Source organism: Dermacentor silvarum, chromosome 6, assembly GCF_013339745.2.
Source record: "Dermacentor silvarum isolate Dsil-2018 chromosome 6, BIME_Dsil_1.4, whole genome shotgun sequence".
NCBI classification, from domain to species: domain Eukaryota; kingdom Metazoa; phylum Arthropoda; class Arachnida; order Ixodida; family Ixodidae; genus Dermacentor; species Dermacentor silvarum.
This window is the reverse complement of record NC_051159.1, coordinates 147647598-147667973: the sequence shown is the minus strand read 5'-3', so window position 1 is coordinate 147667973 and position 20376 is coordinate 147647598. Positions and strand designations below refer to the sequence as shown.

The 20376-nt window shown below is 43.7% G+C and overlaps 1 protein-coding gene across 1 annotated transcript in view; it reads left to right on the top strand.

Annotated features, from left to right (window-relative positions):
• Positions 1-20376, top strand: part of LOC119456954 (uncharacterized) — a 57437-nt gene that overhangs the window by 23311 nt on the left and 13750 nt on the right. The window contains exons 17-27 of the mRNA XM_049669152.1: positions 1202-1298; positions 1938-1990; positions 2232-2328; positions 4995-5111; positions 5969-6057; positions 6561-6706; positions 7923-8038; positions 8117-8258; positions 8575-8735; positions 9918-10009; positions 12242-12385. Coding sequence (XP_049525109.1) covers positions 1202-1298; positions 1938-1990; positions 2232-2328; positions 4995-5111; positions 5969-6057; positions 6561-6706; positions 7923-8038; positions 8117-8258; positions 8575-8735; positions 9918-10009; positions 12242-12385 — 1254 coding nt within the window. The remainder of the gene's footprint in view (positions 1-1201; positions 1299-1937; positions 1991-2231; positions 2329-4994; positions 5112-5968; positions 6058-6560; positions 6707-7922; positions 8039-8116; positions 8259-8574; positions 8736-9917; positions 10010-12241; positions 12386-20376) is intronic.

Below are 20376 nucleotides of genomic sequence, written 5' to 3'. Positions count from 1 at the left end.
ATGTCTGGAATCCCACACGGATGCAGAATATTCTAATTTAGGCCGTATTATAGTTTGATGCAATAGGTATTTGAGATCACATGGAGCTCTAGAAAATTTACAGCGCAAATTCCCTAACATGCGGCTAGCGTTGTTAATAGCGTACTCGGTGTGAATTGACCATGACAGGTTTGTGGTTATATGGACACCCAGATATTTGTAATGGTTGTCTGTTTCAAGAGGAATGTTATTTAGGCAGTAAACCGCTGTCCGAAAGCGTTCGGTCGGCCATACTGTGCTCATGGGCTGCCACAGATCGCGCACCTTTGAAGTTCATCGTTTTTGAATGCTGGCGGATGTGTGCGTCTCCTGAATCTCCTGACATAGGGTGATACATGCGTAAATCTGGTGGGGTGTACGTATAAGTTCAAGCTATATTCTCGTGCACTCTAGTTCAATCATTATACCCGCCTCTTTCAGCCCATTTCCGTGGGGGGATGAATAAATACTACTTGTGCATGGTTCTGCAAACATCAACTCAAGAATTACAGAGTATCTGAGATTTCAGGTTGAGTGCTAGAGCATTTTTATTCATAGTGTATAGAAGCGAGCCAATGATATAGCACCGCGATACGCGCGACATGATGAAACCATCAAATTCTGAAATTAATGTCGTTTTATATATACCCCAGTCACGCGGCGGACGTGCGATTGTGATCGAGCCTGATCGGAATATTCTTATTTATCTCTAGAGAGAGAGAGAGACAGAGAGAGAGAGAGACAGCAAGAAGTGCAAATCTACTATACTCTTTTTTAAATGTTTGTTACCAACACGCTGTTTTCCTCTGTAATGCAAATGATATCATGTTTGCATGTCATGGAAATTCATGCTTGGAAGCATACCTGCAGCTTTGCTGAACACGTGAAGCGAAGTTGATCACCGCTTTGTCGATCTTTAATGGCTTGAATTACGAAGTCTAAACAAGACAGAAGTTCACAAAGAGATGTAGGTTCGAAGTGGTCAACAGTGGTAGAACAAGCTATGTCGCTAGTGCCAACGTTTCGGCAAGTCAGGGCCATAGAGACAAGGCCTGACGAAGGCAAGTCTCTTGTCTAAACGTTAGCTCCAGCGACGTTCCTTGCTTGACCACTGTCTTGTGTAATGAAGGTGACAGGTGACTATAACCGTTAGTTGCCCTGATTTCATATTCGAACTTTACAGGTACGTGTCATGGAATAGAAACTACTGGAAAAACCAAAATGTAGTGTCGGAACCATTTTCCTTTCCATTTGGCGCCACTTGGAAATTATTTATCACGGTAAGCATGACACTTGGAATTTAGCCTGTACAAATGCACTTCTGAGCAGTAGTGCCCTTGCACTACATGTAAGAGGTGCGTATAGCTGTACTACAGCTCATGCTGATGGTATGCAAAGTCGATGAGGCGTTAATTAGCCGTGCTGTATAAGTGCTCGATGCATTCATATGTAATATAGTATATGAGCACACTGCAATGGCCTCGGCCACATGTTATGGACAGGGGTGACGGTCACTGCGCGCTTTGTCGAGAGTGCATCTCCAGTCGCATGTGTAATTTTTTTCTCCTGTATAAATGAATGGTATATGTTTAGGGCAATATATTTCCGTACTGCATGAAGCAATTATTCTTTTAATAATGCAAAATAATTAAGTTAGTTTGCTTGGTGCTTATATCAAGCGGGAGCGAAGGTAATTCCAGTAAATCAGGTGAAAAAGTTCGTCCGGAAAACTGGGCACATTTGGTAGTTCTTGAGCTCTGATCCTATAATGCAGCAATTAGTGTTCGATTAAATGCCACAGCGGTCAAACGGTTGCTATAAATGAGTCAGTTGACAGAAGCTTCAAATTTTATATGATAACAATTTGTCATGAGAATGCGCTTGCAAGTGTAAACAAGTGTGCTTGCTCAAATTTTCAGCCCACGTGCCAGCTTGATTCTGAAAGATACAAACGATATGGAAAGGTTTTCGGGTGAGTTTACTTCGAAATGTGGCCACCTTGCCAATAATTTTTTTTTCGATTACATCTTGCTTTGTTGCAGTATGTGCTCATTTACACGGGGATACAGAAACTGCTCCCGAGTGCCTATAGGCGCAGCAAAACTTGAACCCAGTCATGTAGACATTAACCGAGGGTGATTGTGTTATAACAAAATAGATGGCAATTTTCTATCGTATTTCTACGTTTACTGACACACCTCTGCTACCCACAGCACCTTCGAAATGGGAAAGGCGGTCTTGTTTGTCGGAGAAGCAGAATTGGTCAAGCAAGTTCTAGTCAAAGATTTTCCATCACTTCCCAACCAAAGGGTGCGTATAAGAGTGGTCACGTTGCCACATCCCATCAATCTGCTGACCACTTATTTTTTTCATGCTTTTTGTAGCCAATGAACTGTAATGACTACGCTCACACATTGGATGAAGCAAAGCCCTTAATTAGACCCGTTATTCGTGCTGAATTAAGTTGCACCGCTGTTTCATCATCATCATCATCAACAGCCTATATTTATGTCCACGGCAGGGCGAAGGCCTCTCCCTGCGAGCTCCAATTACCCCTGTCTTGCGCTAGCTGATTCCAACTTGCGCCTGCAAATTTCCTAACTTCAAAACCCACCTAGTTTTCTGTCGTCCTGGACTGCGCTTCTCTTCTCTTGGTATTCATTCTGTAACTCTAATGGCCCACCGGTTATTCAGCGTACGCATTACATGGCCTGCCCAGCTCTATTTTTTTCTCTTAATGTCAATACGAATATCGGCTATCCCAGTTTGCTCTCTGGTCCACACCGCTCTCTTCCTGTCTCTTAACGTTAGGCCTAACATTTTTCGTTCCATCGCACTTTGTGCGGTCCTTAACTTGTTCTCGAGCTTCTTCGTTAACTTCCAAGTTTCTGCCCCATATGTTAGCACCGGTAGAATGCAATGCTTTTACACTTTTATTGCGATAGCAATTATATGGACACTCCGAAGCAGATTTCTGCCGTCGGCGTCGCCGTCGCCGTCGCCGTGAGGTTCCGTATGACGTCAATGGAGATGAAATCGTCGCCGCGCGCCGCCGAACGCTGTATGTGCGAGTGAAAGGGCGCGAGGGACGCGCGCTTTCACGGGGAGTGAACGCACGGCGGAGAACAAACGCGCGTTCTGTGCCGTGCTCCCTTAAGGGCTGCAAAAGTAGGCGTCTCTTTCCTCCTTTACAATCACCATATATGTAGAGCAAACGCGCCTTCTTTTGACGCACGAAAGGCCGCTGGGGGGGGGGGGGGAGCAGGGAAGGGAGGCGACGTTTAGCTGCGGCACCAAGTGCCTATTTATATCAGAGGCTCCGGCAACAGTCACCAACGCCGCACGCATTTGTGCGAACGCGGGAAAAACGCCGACGGCGTCGACAACAGTGCTGTGTGTTGCCGGTGCTGCTGCATGTCCAAGTTTGTACAGCGGATAAAACTACTATCCTTACTCCGTATAGCTCTCTACTAAGTTGCTATCGCAATTGATGCTTCGCCTTTCGGGTGAAACTGCGACAACTTTTTCTTTTCAACGACAGTGGTAAGCTCCCAGTCAGGATTTGGCGATGCCTGCCGTATGCACTCCAACCCAATTTTATTCTTCTGTAAATTTCCTTCTCATGATCAGGGTCCTCTGTGTGTAATTGACCCAGATAAACGTACTCCTTTACAGACTGTTGAGGCTGACTGGCGATCCTGAATTCTTGTTCCCTTGCCAGGCTATTGAACATTATCTTTGTTTTCTGCATATTAATCTTCAACCCCACTCTTACACTTTCTCGATTAAGATCCTCAATCATTTGTTGTAATTCATCCCCATTGTTGCTGAATTAGGACACTGCCATCTGCAAACCAAAGGTTGCTGAGATATTCGCCGTTGATCCTCACTCCTAAGCCTTCCCACTCTAAGAGCTTGAATTTACTTCTTCTAAGCATGCAGTGAATAGCATTGGAGAGGTTGTGTCTCCTTGCCTGACCCCTTTCTTGATAGGCAACTTTCTATTTTTCTTGTGGAAAACCAATGTAGCTGCGGAATCTTTGTAGATATTTCCCAAGATATTCACGTATGCCTCCTGTACTCCTTCATTACGCAATTCCTCTATAACTGCTGGCATCTCTACTGAATCAAGTGCCTTTTCATAATCTACGAGAGCCATACAGAGAGGTTTATGATTTCTCGATTACCTGATTGATGACATGGATATGATCCATCGTAGAATATGCTTTCAAGAAGCCAGCCTGTTCTCTTGGTTGACTGAAGTCAAGAGTTGCCCTGATTCTATTGCAAATTATCTTGGTGAATATTTTATACAATACTGAAAGCAAGCTAATGGGTCTATAATTCTTCAATTGTTTAACGTCTCCCTTGTTATGGATGGCGCCGCTTTTGGCACCGCTGTTTACCCTACTGTAAGCGCGGTTGTGGTTGTAGTGCCATAAGACGTTGAGACAAATGTTTTCAGTTCGTTGCCAAATTTTTTAGAGTTCACTGAGCCAACCTTGAAAGCGGTCAATGTATCAAATACGGATTCATGCTGCAGGGACACGCACCCTCCACTTGGTTGCTGATCTTGCACCTCTGGAACATGAATCTCTTTGAACGGTTACGTATACGTCCTGAAAACTTTCCGTGGTTTTCCGGAAGGGCTGTGGGAACTTATCGGAAAAGCATGTCCCGTGTAACCCTCATCGTGACCCTTAAACGAGGAAGCACTAGTCTGCCGAAAACCCTCGTAGTGCTTAGCCGGCACCACCATGTGAATAATCGCGCAGGATCACTCGACCAGAAATCGTTGTTATCCAGTGAGCCAACGAGGAGCTCTTTCGCACAGCTAGGCATTTGCGACATTTCATGGAATACTTTATTCCATGGTCTGCTCTCTCCCTTTCTTAGAACTTCATTACGTTGGGGCACTTTAGTCACTTAGTTCAAGTTTAGTGCCTGCTTCCTAACTAGAATTTCACTTTTTGCAGACCCTAAACTTCAACGACCCCGTGTTGGACAACATGATGAGCATGGCACCCTTTGAACGGTGGAGGAATATTCGCATGCCGGTGGCGCGGGCATTCTCCACTGAAAACTTGCAAAAGGTCACACATTTGTTAAATTGTCGTCTGCAGGTTTTTGGAAAGAAGTTGAAAATTCGGTTAGATAAGTGAGTTGCAGCTACCTTGTACGTTTCTAATGGTAAGTCTCTAGGTCTTTTGAAGCCGTACATGGCCGTATTCTTATTTCTGTGCAATACAGTTGCAACGTATTTGAACTAAACCATTTGATGTAAGGAGGACACATAAATTGCGTTCAAAGAGCGGATGGCTGTCAGAACGAACTAGAATAGGCAGCATGGGTCGTATAAAAGCAGTGCAAATAACGGACACACTCATACTGTCAATCTATCAATCATGCTTTGAATTAAATGCAAAGACTGTATGCATTCCCGCAAAGTCTACAACTCGTGCAGTTCGTAGCAATGAATTCGCACCAACTGCCCCACTGGCAATCTTATTATGTGAACTTTGGACATTACATTTCTCTTTACGTTTAGGGAGGAAGCAATATTTGTCAAGAGCGCCGCTTTTTTCTGGGAATTAAAAATTGGGATTGTACGCTACTCTCGTTTTAACAGAATGGGCAGTTGGGCGAATTGATCGTATTTTTATGTTTTATGCACGTTTTATGCATTGTTGAAGTTACAAAGACTCTTTTCTAATATCCCGTGACAACTACGTGTCGAAGTAATGTAGTAGCCCTGCTACCATGTAAAACCCCGACTAGGGATAAACAAACACCATGGATCAAGAGACATAATATGTTGTCTTTTTGACATGCCGCTACGCACAGTCAACTTGAACATAGTGTAAGTGCAATGCTGGAAAGTGAGGAGCCTGCAGCCCTATTACTTCGCAGATTGTCGACTCAACTTTTAAAAAACTCTTTTCCTATGCAGATGAATTCTTTGATCGAAGACTGCGCGTTAGTAACGACAGATCATCTGAAGAAAGCGGCGTCGGATGAAGAGGACATCGATATCATAAAGTTGAGGATTTTGTTGACTTGAAAACCTCTCTTGTTTTCGAGGCCCGTCTACAGTTTTTAGCAAGAAAACACCGATGACATAAAAATAAATACTATGATTTGGTCGCGTGATAACAACACTGGTGCATAATTATTTGCGACATCTTATTGCTTCCTTGAATAATACATATGTATTGCTTGTAGGCGCTTACTTTCTCCCAAAATGAGCTTGCTCTCTGTTTTTTTTGCTCTAGTGACATTTAATTGCGAAGACATTTCATATTGGATCAATTTTATACAAACATAACTGCCACACTAAATGAATAGAGCTGCCGCTGCACTTTCAGAAATCATGGTTATTTGGGAAGCATTTCTTGCACTTGTTTTTTCGTTATACGTTGCTTGAGTCCCTATAGCATAACACCTTAAGAAGGGGCACTGGATCTGCTTACGCATTTGACCCCTCTATGGAGTTGACTTGTGTTCTGTCCCGCTGCCATTTAATTCTGCTGCTTCCATTGCAGGTTCTTTGGGAACTACGCTCTGGACGTGATTGCAAGATGCGTATTCGCCAAACGGATAGACTCTCAATCTGACAGGAAGAGCGACTTCGTCGTGCAGTCAAGGCAGGCTCCTTCAGAGCGTCTTACGCTGCGTGTCTTCGTGTATTGTGAGTCTGGCCTCGTGGTTGCTTATCATTTTGTCATGGGACTTGATGGTTCTGCTTGTTGCTTCTGTTTGCTTGATTGTAAAGCTTGTTCGTTCCATCTGAGGTCGTTCGCACAAGAATACATAATTTAGTTCGCACAAAATTAAATCTTATGTCATTCAGCAGGCGGATTTACGAAGCTGTTCGTTTGTGGGATATCTTGGTCACTGGCGGCACCTCGGCAGTAATTTAGTGAACCATGACGTTTAACTCTTCACGTCACACTAGGCTGCCTAGTGTAAGAAAGTCCTTGTGAGCCCGCTGGCCCGCACTTCACTGATCACCTGATTCCTGAGCTTCCATTGTCAGTTGCAAATTATTTTTCGCGTGTTGGACGTGTTCTTGTGAGATAAGCCTGAGCAACAACGGTCATCGTGCAGTAAAGTGCTATGGCGTTTGCATGTAGGATGCAAACTGTCGCATTATGCCTTTGGGATCATGCTTCATCGTACAGGCTGAAAACGTGCACGCGTCTGCCCGGGCCCTATCTCACACGAAAGCCGAGCGTATATCGCGTCGAAGTGGTTGTTCATAAAGCGTACATTTCATGGACACGATTCATTCATTTCATTTGAGCACAGGTGTTAAACTTGTAGGTAAGAGGAGGAGTACGAGTGTTGCTTGTAGCCGACGGGCCTAGCCTTGCAAAAGCTCTCGGCAATTGCTTGGCTCACTCCGCTGTCAAGCTTTTGGTGACACCGAACATTATTTGTTAGTACGTCGTTGAATTCATACAGAACTTAAAACGTTAATAGGTAAACTGAACCGTGAAATAGTCCCATAGACAAGTGCAAGTGACATTCTGTTACCGCGAGGACACTGAATATGCAGAAGAGAAGTGTTTGGAGAGAAGTGTTTGGCTTCCTCTTGGAGCTTCTCCGTGATACAGAGCTGGAGTGTGAATGGTGAGCCTCGTGGGCGAGATAGCACTGTGGCGTGAAATGGATATGACGCTCAGCATGTCGCGCCGCAGCGGAAACTCGTCCTCGCCATTAGTGGTCCCTTGTGTCACCAGACGCCCTTTTGCTACCAATGGCCTCGTGTTACCAGATGCACTGTGCTACCGGACTTAACGCAGCGTTCTTCAGTCCCTACAGCTCTTGCTAAGTGGCGTTAAACTTGCAGATAAGTAAAGGTCAAATCCTTGCTGCTTAATGTGTCCCTTTCTGTATTTCAGTTCTGTTTCCGTTCATAGCAAGAGCAACTGGCCTTCGACCGCTCAGCCCAAGCGTATTAAAGTACTTCAGGAGCATAGGCCAGAATATCATGAAAAGCACGCAGAAGAAGGAACCAGTAAGATTGCGTTGAAAACCTTGGAGCCTAGTAGCTGCGCCTGTTTCTTACATGTGATTTCCTTTCTTCCTTTCTTAGCAAGATGAGAACTTTCTTCGTTTGTTTCTGAGCCCCCAAGAAAAACGTGAAAAAGCACCGGATACTCCCTTTGAGAGGGACCAGCGGCTGTTCAACCTTGGCTATGATTTGAAGTCAGACCCATCATTATACTCTTTTGGAAGTAAGGTTTTTTTCTTGCAAGCATATGGGCACTTGTGCTAAGTCTGGCTGCTGACACTTTCAATGGTCGTATCGGACAGAGTAATTTATCTTTCCACAGTTTTAAAGTGCACTATTGACGTACTGAAGAGATTCACCGTCTCAAGGAAACACCAGTGTTACTGTGGAGAGCTCCACACTAATGTTCATCACTTGTTGATCTGCTTTGATTATGAGTCATAATTCAGGGCACAAACTCTGCAGAAAGTGTTTGTCGATTTAACAAGTAGTCCAGAAGAGACTAATGTGATAATTATTATTTGTGACTTGTCTTGCAGAGCTTAATGAAGACCAAGCCATGGCCCAGTGTTTGCTTTTCTTCATTGCTGGCCAAGAAACTACTGCAAGAGTGATCGCCTACACGTTGTATTTGCTAGCTATTCATCCAGACGTACAAACACAATTGAGGAGGGAAGTCGACGAGTGTTTTGCAACTCATGTACGGTACAATGTGTCCGTAGTTCACTCTGCCTTTAAATATAATACCAGATGTGTTTTTAGAATATGCACAATTTTAAAAAATTGCATGTCGTAGGTAGAACAATGCTGATCTCATATAACGGGATTCCTCGAAGAGGCGGACACTACTTGCAGAATAACTCGAAATGCATAATTGACGAAATAAAGAAATACTGATTAAGTTTTAATTATTTACTTTAAGAATTGTAGCCTGTCAATTAGCAAGGCCTGTCCACTTGGAACAAATTCTGAGGATGGCACATATTTAGAGATTTGTGCTGTCAACGTTGCGGTAAAAATTTCGCGGTTGTTCAACTTACTATTTTTTTAAACAAAACATAGTTTTACGCACTGAAGCTAAAATAAAGATTGAAGTGCCAATGTATTTCGTTGACAACTTTGTAAATTAGTATCTCGAAACTGGTATCACCAAGAGAATTTATCCACCTTACGAACTCCTTGGCTCCAGTTCGTAAATATTGATATGTTCTGGAAACTAATTAGTCAAAAACTTAATTAGTCAAATTTTCTTAGTCGATTATGTCTTTTCATTTCTCGTGCAATAAATGATCCCGTCCTCGAGTAGTTCAATTCAAGCACTAGAACTGTGCTATCTTCCGCAGGGGATCCTAAAAACTTGTATAATCTCAAACAAACAAACAAACAAACAAACAAACAAACAAACAAACAAACAAACAAACAAACAAACAAACAAACAAACAAACAAACAAACAAACAAACAAACAAACAAACAAACAAACAAACAAACAAACTAACTAACTAACTAACTAACTAACTAACTAACTAACTAACTAACTCTGTATATAAGTTGTGAGGAGCGCTGAACGCTGTCTAAATGGATTGTTTTTGCCCTAATAACGGTTAATGAGGCAAAAAAAGTATAAGCTGTGGTGTAACATGAAGGTGTCACCGGGTGAAATTCTGCCACTTCTAATGCATGCTTTTTTTTTTTACTGTACAATTCAGAATCCACACTAACTGGCAACTGGTTTCATTCGCATACCGCCTTTCCTTACTTTCTAAGTCGCTTGAGCATTTACTTGTGCTTACCTCAGAGGCACAATTGCTAGAAAGTCGTGTTTGGACTGAACTCAAAACCTGAATAATTTTGAACGCACTTTACATGTATTTTTGTTCCCAGGGTGATCATCCCGACCTGGAAGCTATTACGAAGCTAAAGTATCTGCACTGCGTCATCACAGAGTCTCTTAGGATGTACCCGCCAATTTCGAGGTTACGTTACTTTCCATTCCATTACGAAAAAGGGACGTTGCTTTAAAAACGTCGAAAAGGATATGATTACGAGAGAAGAAAAAATATACTTGCAGCAATTTTCTTTCTGTTCATTAGCTTCTCAGTTCGCCTGCAATAATTTTGTAGGTGACTAATGTTGAGCGTTCATAGGGCTGGCGCCTTTATCGCCATTTGTGGGCACCTTGCCATACATTTCTTTGGCGTGGCAAGTTGCTCTGGAGCAAATGAAAAAAGCCAATTTAGGACGTCGATGTTTCCTTAGTTCTTTGCAAGTGTTCCAATTTGAAAAATGCTTATTTGAGAAACAATCATACCATCCGAATTGCTAACGCCGCCAATATACCAAATAGTTTCGATAAGGTAAATTCGTCTCTGTATAAATAGTGCAGCCGGCTCCTTTTAAAATACACATCAAAGAACGTTGAAAATATTCCTATAAGAACGCAGTAAGTTCAAGATAACTATAACAATTGTAAGGTAAGTTACCAAAAATACGTAAGCTGTTCGGCTTAACAGAGAAATAATCGTAATAGTTTTCTTGCAAAAAGTGAGCATACAGAAACGTGTCATCGTTCGAACTTTGAGATCTGTCTTTACACAAACATTATTATAAATCCTTTGTTTCCCTGGCTTTGGTTCAGCGGCCATGAAATCATATTCATGTATTTTTGACTGTGCAACAGGCATGTATTGCTGTGATGCTTACATAATTAAGGATGTCTTGACTATATGTCTGCTTGTAAACAAATTGACCGTGCTAAATGGTCCGCTATACCCTGGATTTCAATGCGAGAACTTGCGGAGTGGCTGAGCCCGCTGCAGAGAGACGTTCGAAGTGAAAGGCAACAACTGTGCTAGAGATGAATGGAATTTTTTTTTATGAAGGATGAAAATGCGTAAATGTAGACATCTGCAGTTAACAACCAATTTACCAGTTTCTTTAGGCAGTAGGTCGGAGAGATTATTTCCAAGTAATGAGTTTGCAGTAGTGTAACAAATATAAATTGGCCATAACGCGGGAATCAATGGAGCATCGTAATCGCGAGGTCGTGTTTTTCTCGAAAATAATAAAGAAAAAAAAAGTATTTCCACAAAAAGCGTACCTGCATCAGTAGGGTATGGTATATCCGCAGAACTACAATAGTACAAGCCTGTACCACATCAGCGCGCGAACAGCGCCTTCGGACGACGTCACACGAGAAAGAGAAAAGGACATCCAGAGATTGTTATCCAGCTCAGAGTCTTGGGAAAGAGCAAGAGCGTCGGTGCAAGGAAATGACTGTGACGTGACATCGGCGCGCAGTGGTTAGTCGGTTTCTTATTGAAACAATATAGAATGAAAATGTACGCCGGCAAACCACGACAAGCTGTTTCCATCTGCACAGGTAAAGCAAGGCAAAATGCAGAACCATTTCGCAATTAAAAAAAAAATCCTGCGCTTGTGTAGTTCAAACCGTGCTCACATCCTGCGCTTAATGTAGTTCCAATCCTGCTCAAATCCAGCGCTGGTGTAGTTTGAATCCAGCGCTAATGCAGCTCCACTAACGTGAAACCTGGGGAAGTGCGAAGCAGTGATGCGCCGGTGTTTCCCTTTTGTTAACTCACCGTTGGTTTGAACTACACAAGGGCAGGATTTGAGCAGGATTGGAGCTACGTTAGGCGCTGGATTCAAATTCTGCGCTTGTGTGGTTCAAATCCAGCGCTAATCCAGCGCTAACGTGAAACCTGGGGAAGTGTGAAGCACTGATGCGCGGGTGTTTCCCTTATGTTATTCTTGTGCTATTCTTGCACAAGTGAGGATGAATTGAGCGCTTGTGGGATGGTGGCACCCTTGCGTGCGCTGCGCTGCTACTAGACTGGCGTTTTGGAAGTGATTTTCACGAGTTTCTGCTAATTCCCGCATATCCCAAGCTCATACCCGCATATTCAATGCGGGTATGCGCCACACGTGATTTTATCATCGTTAATCATAACGTAACTGACGAGCATGTGATGTTATTGATGTCATGACCTGTCAGTCATGTTAGTCATACATTTGTACCCTTCCATGCTAATTTTGGTATATACCAAGTGAACGAGACGCGAGTTTGTGGCAGATCTTGTTTTTGCGCGTGACCACGACGACATGACATCACATTAGACAGCCCAGGCCCTACATCGTACTCAAAAAATGGGCATATCATGAATATTACTGTTTAATTTATTTTTCAGACTTGAGCGAGTGCCTTGCTGTGACTACACACTGGGAGACACAGGAGTGAAACTGAAGCATGGTGATTTAATCACAATTCCTGTTTACGCCATGCACCACGACCCGCAATACTTTCCTGACCCATGGACGTTCAAGCCGGAAAGGTACATTATAAGATATCCTAACTAATTCCCTGTAAGCGCGCAAAGAACATAATGTTGATTCTACTCGAGTTGCTGGTTTCAATATCAAACCAAATTTCTACTAAGCGCTTTGAAGCGTGTCGTGTCGTATAGCGATGTTCTGTGCACTTTAGCTGTCATGTAATACCGCAGTCACATGATTGCTTTCAATGACTGTCGAAATCAAAGAACATTAAAATACGCGAGCCCCATTGGCTCCCTTCCGCGAGTTCGCACAAATAAGACAATTAGGTAGGCTCACTTCAATGGTTTTTGATTTCGATGCTTATTGAAAGAGAGCGTTCAACTGCGGCATAAAACCGTTGGCTGTGGCGTTGAGTTGCTGAGGATGTGGGTTAGATCCCGGCCGCGGCGGCCGCATTTTGGTATGGACGTAATGCAGAAACACGCGCGTGCACTTGTATTTAGGTGCACATTAAAGAACCCCAGATGGTCAAAATTAATTTGGAGTTCCACACTCCGGCGTGCCTCATAATCAGATATAATGGTTTTGGCACGTAAAACACCAGAGTCCATGGTATAATTTAAAATACTTAATCGTATGCTCTCCCTTCCGGGAACTGAGAATTCGGGGCTTAGTGAATAAGGTCCTAAAATAATCCGTTTTGCATGATGCCCTATAGGCAGCGCTTCTCGTCACCGCTTTCGGACACCCACGGGCGATCGAAGTGGCACATCGTTTGAGCATATTACAATTTGATGGGACAAGCAGAGGAAGGAGGAAGCATCGTATGAAAACTTGAGAAGCCTTCTTGTTTTTCCTATTCTCTCCGTCACTTTCAAGACAAAGTTGTTTAGAAATGCAATTTCTCCAGCTTTAGCTTCCTGTCCAGTTCGCCCGTCATTCTAACCTTTTGGGCATCTTCACTGGGCCCACAGGGTCACTTGTACTGCAGTTTGCAACTTTATCTGTGACACAAAACCAGTACCATGGTTAATTCCCTAAAACGTCTCCTGTTTATTTTTCTGTTGCTATTGTCTAATTCTTTAATTAGATTAGACTTCTTCTCCTTTCGGTAATCTTTCATTGTCTTACTAGCAACCATGCGCAGCCATATTTTAATATTCTAAGTTATAATTTTGTTAAGATGAGGTTCACCAAGAAGATATGATAAAACTGCCTGTTTATCGGCCAATCCACAATAGTGGGTAAACGCCATTGCTCGGGAACAAGGACAAGGAAAATGGCGGCAACAGAGAGTAGATGAAATCTCTGTGTGATTTGACAGTAGCAATTGTTGCGCGTGTGGCACAGAAGAAACTAAAACATCGGTTGTGCGATTGGCCATCATTCAAGGACATTCAAGGACTTCTTCGGATCACTTTAAGAAAATTAGACGCCATATATTTTAGAGAAGACAAGTTCCTGGGCCCATATACATGGCCTGGTGCGTCTGCGATGTACAAAGCCACAAAAGCGCCATTGCAACTATTCGCCATTCTATATGACCGCTTGTGAATGGCTGAATGATGAACGCTTCAGTTTGTGCGTGGGTGCGTGCTGTGAACATTTTCTTTCTCCACCTTTTTCTCGTATCTTAGTCCCATTTAACCAGTGCGGAGTAGCCAACTGAGCTCAGCCTGGTTAGCCTACCTGTATTTGCCTTATAACTATTTCGCTCTCTACGGCGCTTATCATACGTAGTGGCAATATTTATTCACGGCTGAATTCTGTCAGGGGTGGCATTGAAGTTAGGTGGCTTACAATCTCAAGGGATGGCTTCACAAGCGTGATAAATGTATTTCAGGTTCAACGACGAGAATGTCGCTTCAGTTCAACCGTACACGTACCTCCCATTCGGCGGTGGACCGCGCAACTGCTTAGCATATCGCTTTGCCCTCCAAGCTGTGAAGCTTTCTGTGATTCACACCATTCGCAATATCCAGGTGGTTCGGACCGAGAAAACCAGTGTGAGTATGAGTATTCTTTGCAGTGATTTGCTTTTCGTGGGGCGGATTTTTTTTTTTTTGTGGGGAATGTGGACATCCTAAGAAGCTCTTTGGTTTGGACTGCGGTGCCTCAAGCGACTGTATGGATCGCGAATTCAGGTATTTTAAATAAATAATGAGTTGGGTATTGAAAGCTAGTCACCATTAGCAGACAGCGCGGGCATTTGGGTTTGGAATCGTTTACATAGCCGATTTTGTTAGCTAACCTCCCTTTTGTTTATGTGCCCCTTATGCAAACATAAATAAACAAGCCGATGATTAAGCTCAGTAGGCGCGCTGCCAGGATCAAAGAATCAGGAGTCACGTACAGGAATGACATCCAAATCGGGAAGTCATTCGCATAGGTATCTCCGAGAATAACTTAATTTAGGGCTAAAAACTCTCTCTCTCTCTCCTCTCCCCTCTACACACACACGCTTTCCTTTTTCATAAAAAAACAACATACACGACTATGAAGCATGGTCGTTACAAACTGAAGCGTTTCTCGACAATCAAAGACGTTGTTGGCATAAGTTGTCATTTTCAGACGAGCTAACGCTTTGTTGATTATTCATAAACGCCGCCTTTAGTGATCTTGTGTTATTTGTTTTCAGGTTCCCTTGGAATTCAAGAATGGTTTCGGCCTCCTTACTGCGAAAGAGATAATTTTGGGCGTAAGGAAACTGCCCTAGCTCGGCCGCCGTGCTTGCGCTAAAATCACCTCACACGGCATCGTCTCAAAGTCATCATGCAGCACCGATTCTCCGCGCAATGTGCACTTAGTGGCACTTTAATTTGTATGTTTAGGCAGCGAAATATTACCGAGAACGGGGAGCTGTACGAGCGCATCTCGTGCGAAAATAAAGCATCGATTTAAGATCACGACAATGTAGTCCTTTCTTCGACGTCATCTCACTATACGTTTCCTTTGGCTTCGCTTCCGTGATCGAGTTCGATTTCGGTCTCGACTTCGTTAGTTTGTTGATTTATTTATTTATACGTACTGTCGGTCCAAACCAGGACCAAGACATCAGTGGGAAAGCAATAATAATTAAACGTACATTACACAGTAAATAGAAAAAAAAGGAAAAAAAAAGAGACGATTAAGCAATCTAATCACACATCCTAAGGTTGCAAATATTCAGAAAGAGTCAGAAAACTGTTCGCGAGCGCTTGCTTTTACAATAGGTGTTGGAAGACAATTCCAATCCAGTGCTGTCGAAATAAAAAAAATAATATTTGTAACAATATTTGAATAAACGGTTTTCCTTAACGTGTCTGTTGTGTTTATTACGCACTATTGGGTATTTTGTCTCATTTGATTACAGATGATGTCTGACTAGGACTAGTTCATTAGTTATTGGATGGAAAAGGTGGAGCCGTTTTTCTTTCCTCCGAACACCAAGTAGAGGCAAGTTCACTTTCGCATAGAGTGGTGTTACTGATTCTTGCCACCTATACTGTGAGAAAAGGAACCACAGTGGGCGTGTTTGCACTTCAACTTTGACACCGATTCTTTGTGATACTAGTCCCACACTTCGCACGCGTACTCTAATAGTGGGCGCACAAGCATCTTATAAGCTGTCAGTTTTGTGGCCGGGGTGCAAGCTGTCAGTTCTGATCCAGCCTTCGGCCTTGGTTTCTTGGCTGGCTACGCTTGAGACACTGGTCAGCTGGCCAGTACAACGGACGTATGCGCTAAAGTCAGCTAGAGCCTTACTTTTCTTTCTGCGGCTTATGCCAGGGAGATCAACGTGCTGTCAGTGCCTGACGTGCTGTCAGTGCCTTGGACCACTTTAGAATTTCTTGCGCCAATTTTCGTTCCTCTACTTATATTGCACCCTCCCTATCTCTTTAAATCCCTTTTCCCGTTTCCCCCGTGCATGGTAGGTAAACCGGAATTATTTTTCCTGGTTGATCTCTTTACCTTTACAGTGTTTCTTTTTCTCTTTCTCTCTGTACAAGAATAAGAGCGCACTCCGAACAAGAAGGCTGCTCGTAAAACTGATTTCAAATTTAAGTGCAACTACACAGTTGAATATAGCTGTGTATCTTTTGTCCGGCTTTTGTAGATATTTTAATTGGTGGCGTTTTGTGACAACGTCTTTTTTGACCGAGGATATCATGTATACACGTGCTGCTCGCCGGTGTGCTACTTCGTGCTTGCTTTTCTCCCATTCACGCCCTTTGACGAGCAGCTTTTCTGTAGGGTGAAACTTGGCTGTGTATGTGGATGCTCTCACATCTAAAATATATCGATTTGGAGTGATCCGACAGCACGCGTAGTGCGTATGAATGAGGATGTGGAGATTCCCGGCCATACAACCACAGAGAGTTGTAAGCTAAATATTTTGACAAAATTTTTTGTCTGCGGCTGAAGAGCTAATGCATCTTTATTAATAATTTATTATAATTGCAGAGTGAACAAATTACCTCACGAGAAAACGTCAGGAATAATTTGTATTCATCATTTATTAAAACAACAGAGTCAATAACGTATCCAACCAAAAAATGGGAGGCTAACCGAATCCGGCGTTTCGGGGTGGGATCCCTGCTAAGTTTAAACGATGGCTGGGGCACCGGAATACAGCATTATAGGTAATCTTTATTGTAATGACTAGAAGGTTTCAGGCAGAAGCCTTCAGTACAAGCCTACCTGAAACCCTCTGCCACCTATAATCAAGATCTGCGAAACTGCACTCCGGCATCATCCAGTCGTTTTGCCCCTGAAGAAGGTGCAGAGTTGACACCAAGACGTTGGGTTTTTATAGACGCATCTTTTTTTTTCTTTTTTGGTTGCTTGGAGACCATATTTACTGTATAACTATGCTAAGCTATTTCTGATGACCAGCCTACGTGCCGGTGGTACTCCTCGCTTGCTGCAGCCATGGACCGGCGCGTTAGGACGAGACTGACGTGACTAACGTGACCCACGCAACCGCACGAACCGGCGCTACCACAGGAGGGCAACACGTTTGGTGCCAGTGTCATGGCTCACTGAAGCGCGGCGAAGGCCGATGCGCGTCTTTGCAGCCATATACTTCCAGTGTCCTCCACGTGTGACTACAAAGGGACAAAAACAATAACAATAGGTCGAACCAAAACAAAAACGAGGAACTGTTTCTTTTCTTTCTTTTTTTTTAGTTTCACCGAAGGGTAAACAGTGCCATGTGGTGTGTCATGTGTGCCTATTTTCAACTCGTTTAAGATGATGTATCAAGGTGCCGTTATTATTCGGTTTGAAAACATATATACAATGCACATGGAGGGAAATGGGGCTGCAAGCAGGCTGTCAATTGCCATCGAAAGGGCACAACGCATTTCTAATCTTTAGGAAGGAGGGGATAGAAACAGAAGTTGGAGATAAGAAGAACGGAATTAAAGACGAAGGTATGGGAATGGACTTGCCATACATGTTTTATTCAAAAATATAATTTTGTGCAGCTCAACGTAGTTAAGGGTTCCATTTTTTTACTAAGGGACATCTTATGTTGATGTGCGCCTCCCAATGACTTACCTAAGGCAATGTTCGTACTATCACACTCGTGAATCAAATTTGTTGATCAAGGTAAATAAAGAAAGAAGTCTACTTAAAAGAAAGTTCCAGCTCGGGGGCTCCTCTCTAAATACATGGGAAAGAAGAAATCGGTTTTCTCGGCAGCCACTGCACGAAAGTTAACAAGGTTTGTTGCATTTAAAAGAAAAAGTTAAAGGCTAGTGACTGTTGGTTGCGAATTTTAAACAGTGAAGCTGATTAAGCCAGCCGTAATTTGTGGTGCGTATCAAGAAACTACCAAGAAGAACATAAAATTTCTTGCCGAGTCGGTATCCGAACCCGCGTACCCCCGTCCCAAAGCGAGCGTCGTAACCACTAGGCTATACAGCCACTTCTTTTATGTTTTATGCTATGTTTACCGAAAGAAACCAGAAGAAAAAGTTCCACAAACATGCAAAATTTGGGAATCGATCTTGGTCGCGACGATAGATGCCGAGAGCGTTTAACCCATTGCGCCCAAACGCATTTGCAGAGAGCACACAGGACGCGTTAATATCTAACACTCCTCCGTGTACCCGCGCTCTTTCGGTGCGGTGCCGCCGCCTACGAGCGAAAAGAGAAGTATGCATTATGACACTAACGCGCACCGACAGTGAACGCTTCGGTGGTCGTTTGAGCGCTGGCATCGTCGTCTTCGTAGCCATGGCTATTAACACTTTGTGGTGGGTGAAATTTCACCCCTGCCTTAATTTTATCACCAATCAGATAAACTCTGTTTGGTTATTTCTACCCGTTTGGTTATGGTCCCTAAACCCCAATGCTTTGAAAAAATCAGCCCCGTTGCCTTGCACTGTACCCCTTACAGAAAAGTATGAGGTGTTCTTTCCTCTTCTTCTCCACACGCACAGCACACGTGTCTATACCTGGTACTTGACTCGGTACATCTTAGAATACTCCGTCCTGGCTTCAAACAACAAAGGTTCCCCTAGAATTATCTAGATATTTTCTTTGCAATTTCTTGCTGAAAGTGAAATTTCGTCTGATCCCTGTTTTCCAGAGTTTCCTAACAGAGAGATCAAGAAGGAAATATCTACATCGCACGCATTACCAAACGCCACCTAGGTGGCGTTGGTAGTGGCGTTCACCGAGCACAGAGGAGCATCTCCGCAATGCTCTGAAAATGTTTCGAAGTTGATCGGGAGGCTGCAATCGGCGCTGTACGCGCTGATTTGACTCGGTGAATTCTGTTACGTGCTTTGTCTTGCGCGTTGTATAGTGTGTCGTTACTGCTTCGTCTTTCGCGTTGTGCTAGCGTGCAGCGTAGTGCGCTTCCATATGCAGACGGTGCTCATGGTCATCGGTTGGTAGTCGTGAGGAGGAGACGTGCCAAGGCGTCCGTGGGTGCATCAACGCCTAAGGGCCTTAGCCACAAAACACCAATAGCATTATATATCAATGTGCAAAAAACATTACACTACTTCTGAAACACGTTTCACTTTCGTGTTCTAACGATTCCTATATAAGAGGGATCAACCACAATTTTTTCTATGAGGGCTAATAACCACGCTTGCAGAACATGATTTATGCGAACCACATGTTCTTTGAGCGCCGTCGTCTTCGTCCACAGATGGCGCGTTCGTACGCTCGTGCTCTGTGAGGAAAGGTTTGCGCGCTGTGAGAAACGAGAGAGAGAGAGAAACGCATTCACGGAGCGAGTCTCCTGGGCTGTCGGTGTTGCACGACGCTATGCAACGCCAGTGACGGCCGTAAGCCGAGACCCGCAAAAAGAAATTATAATTATCGAGTAATAAGATGAAAAGTGCGCACACTTCAGGAAAATTGGCTACGATCGCCCCAGCTTCGCTGTTTCAGCGTTGCGCGGCCGAAATGCAAGGTTAAGCGTTTTTTTATGTCCTCTATTTTTAATAACATTGACGAAAATCGCAAATTCCCAGAAACTAGACTCAGTCAACTAGCTACTTTACTCAACTTTACTAGACTCAGTCAACTTAGCTCCAAGCTTAATCAACGACCATGAGGAATCACTCTCGGAAGCAATCCGGGCACCATTCGCTTGTTAGTCCTTTCCTAGGAATGTTCACCCACAGTATAACGTTGGGCGACGCAAGGCTCGCGCCCGGGCTATTTTAAAAACAGTCGCAGATAGCCCAAGTTTGGCAGCATTCGTAGATGCGGCCCAATATGGACAGACCAGCAACTTTGTTTCGGCAGTAGTGATACGAACGGTAACTCATCAACGCGGCTTCTGTCCGTCATATCTCCATCGATGTAGCAGAACAGATAGCCATAGCTTGGCAATGAGGGGACCCTGTGCGTCCCCAATATATACACAGACTCTCGTGCGGCCATACGTGCCTTTGCATCGGGTTCCATCTCCCGAGAGGCTGCGGCCGTCCTCAGAATAGGGTGGTTACTGGTTTTCATTCCTTACGTGGTTTCCAGCCCACATGGGTCCGAATATCCTTATAAATCTCCCAAACCCCAATGAGCTTGCACATAACCGAGC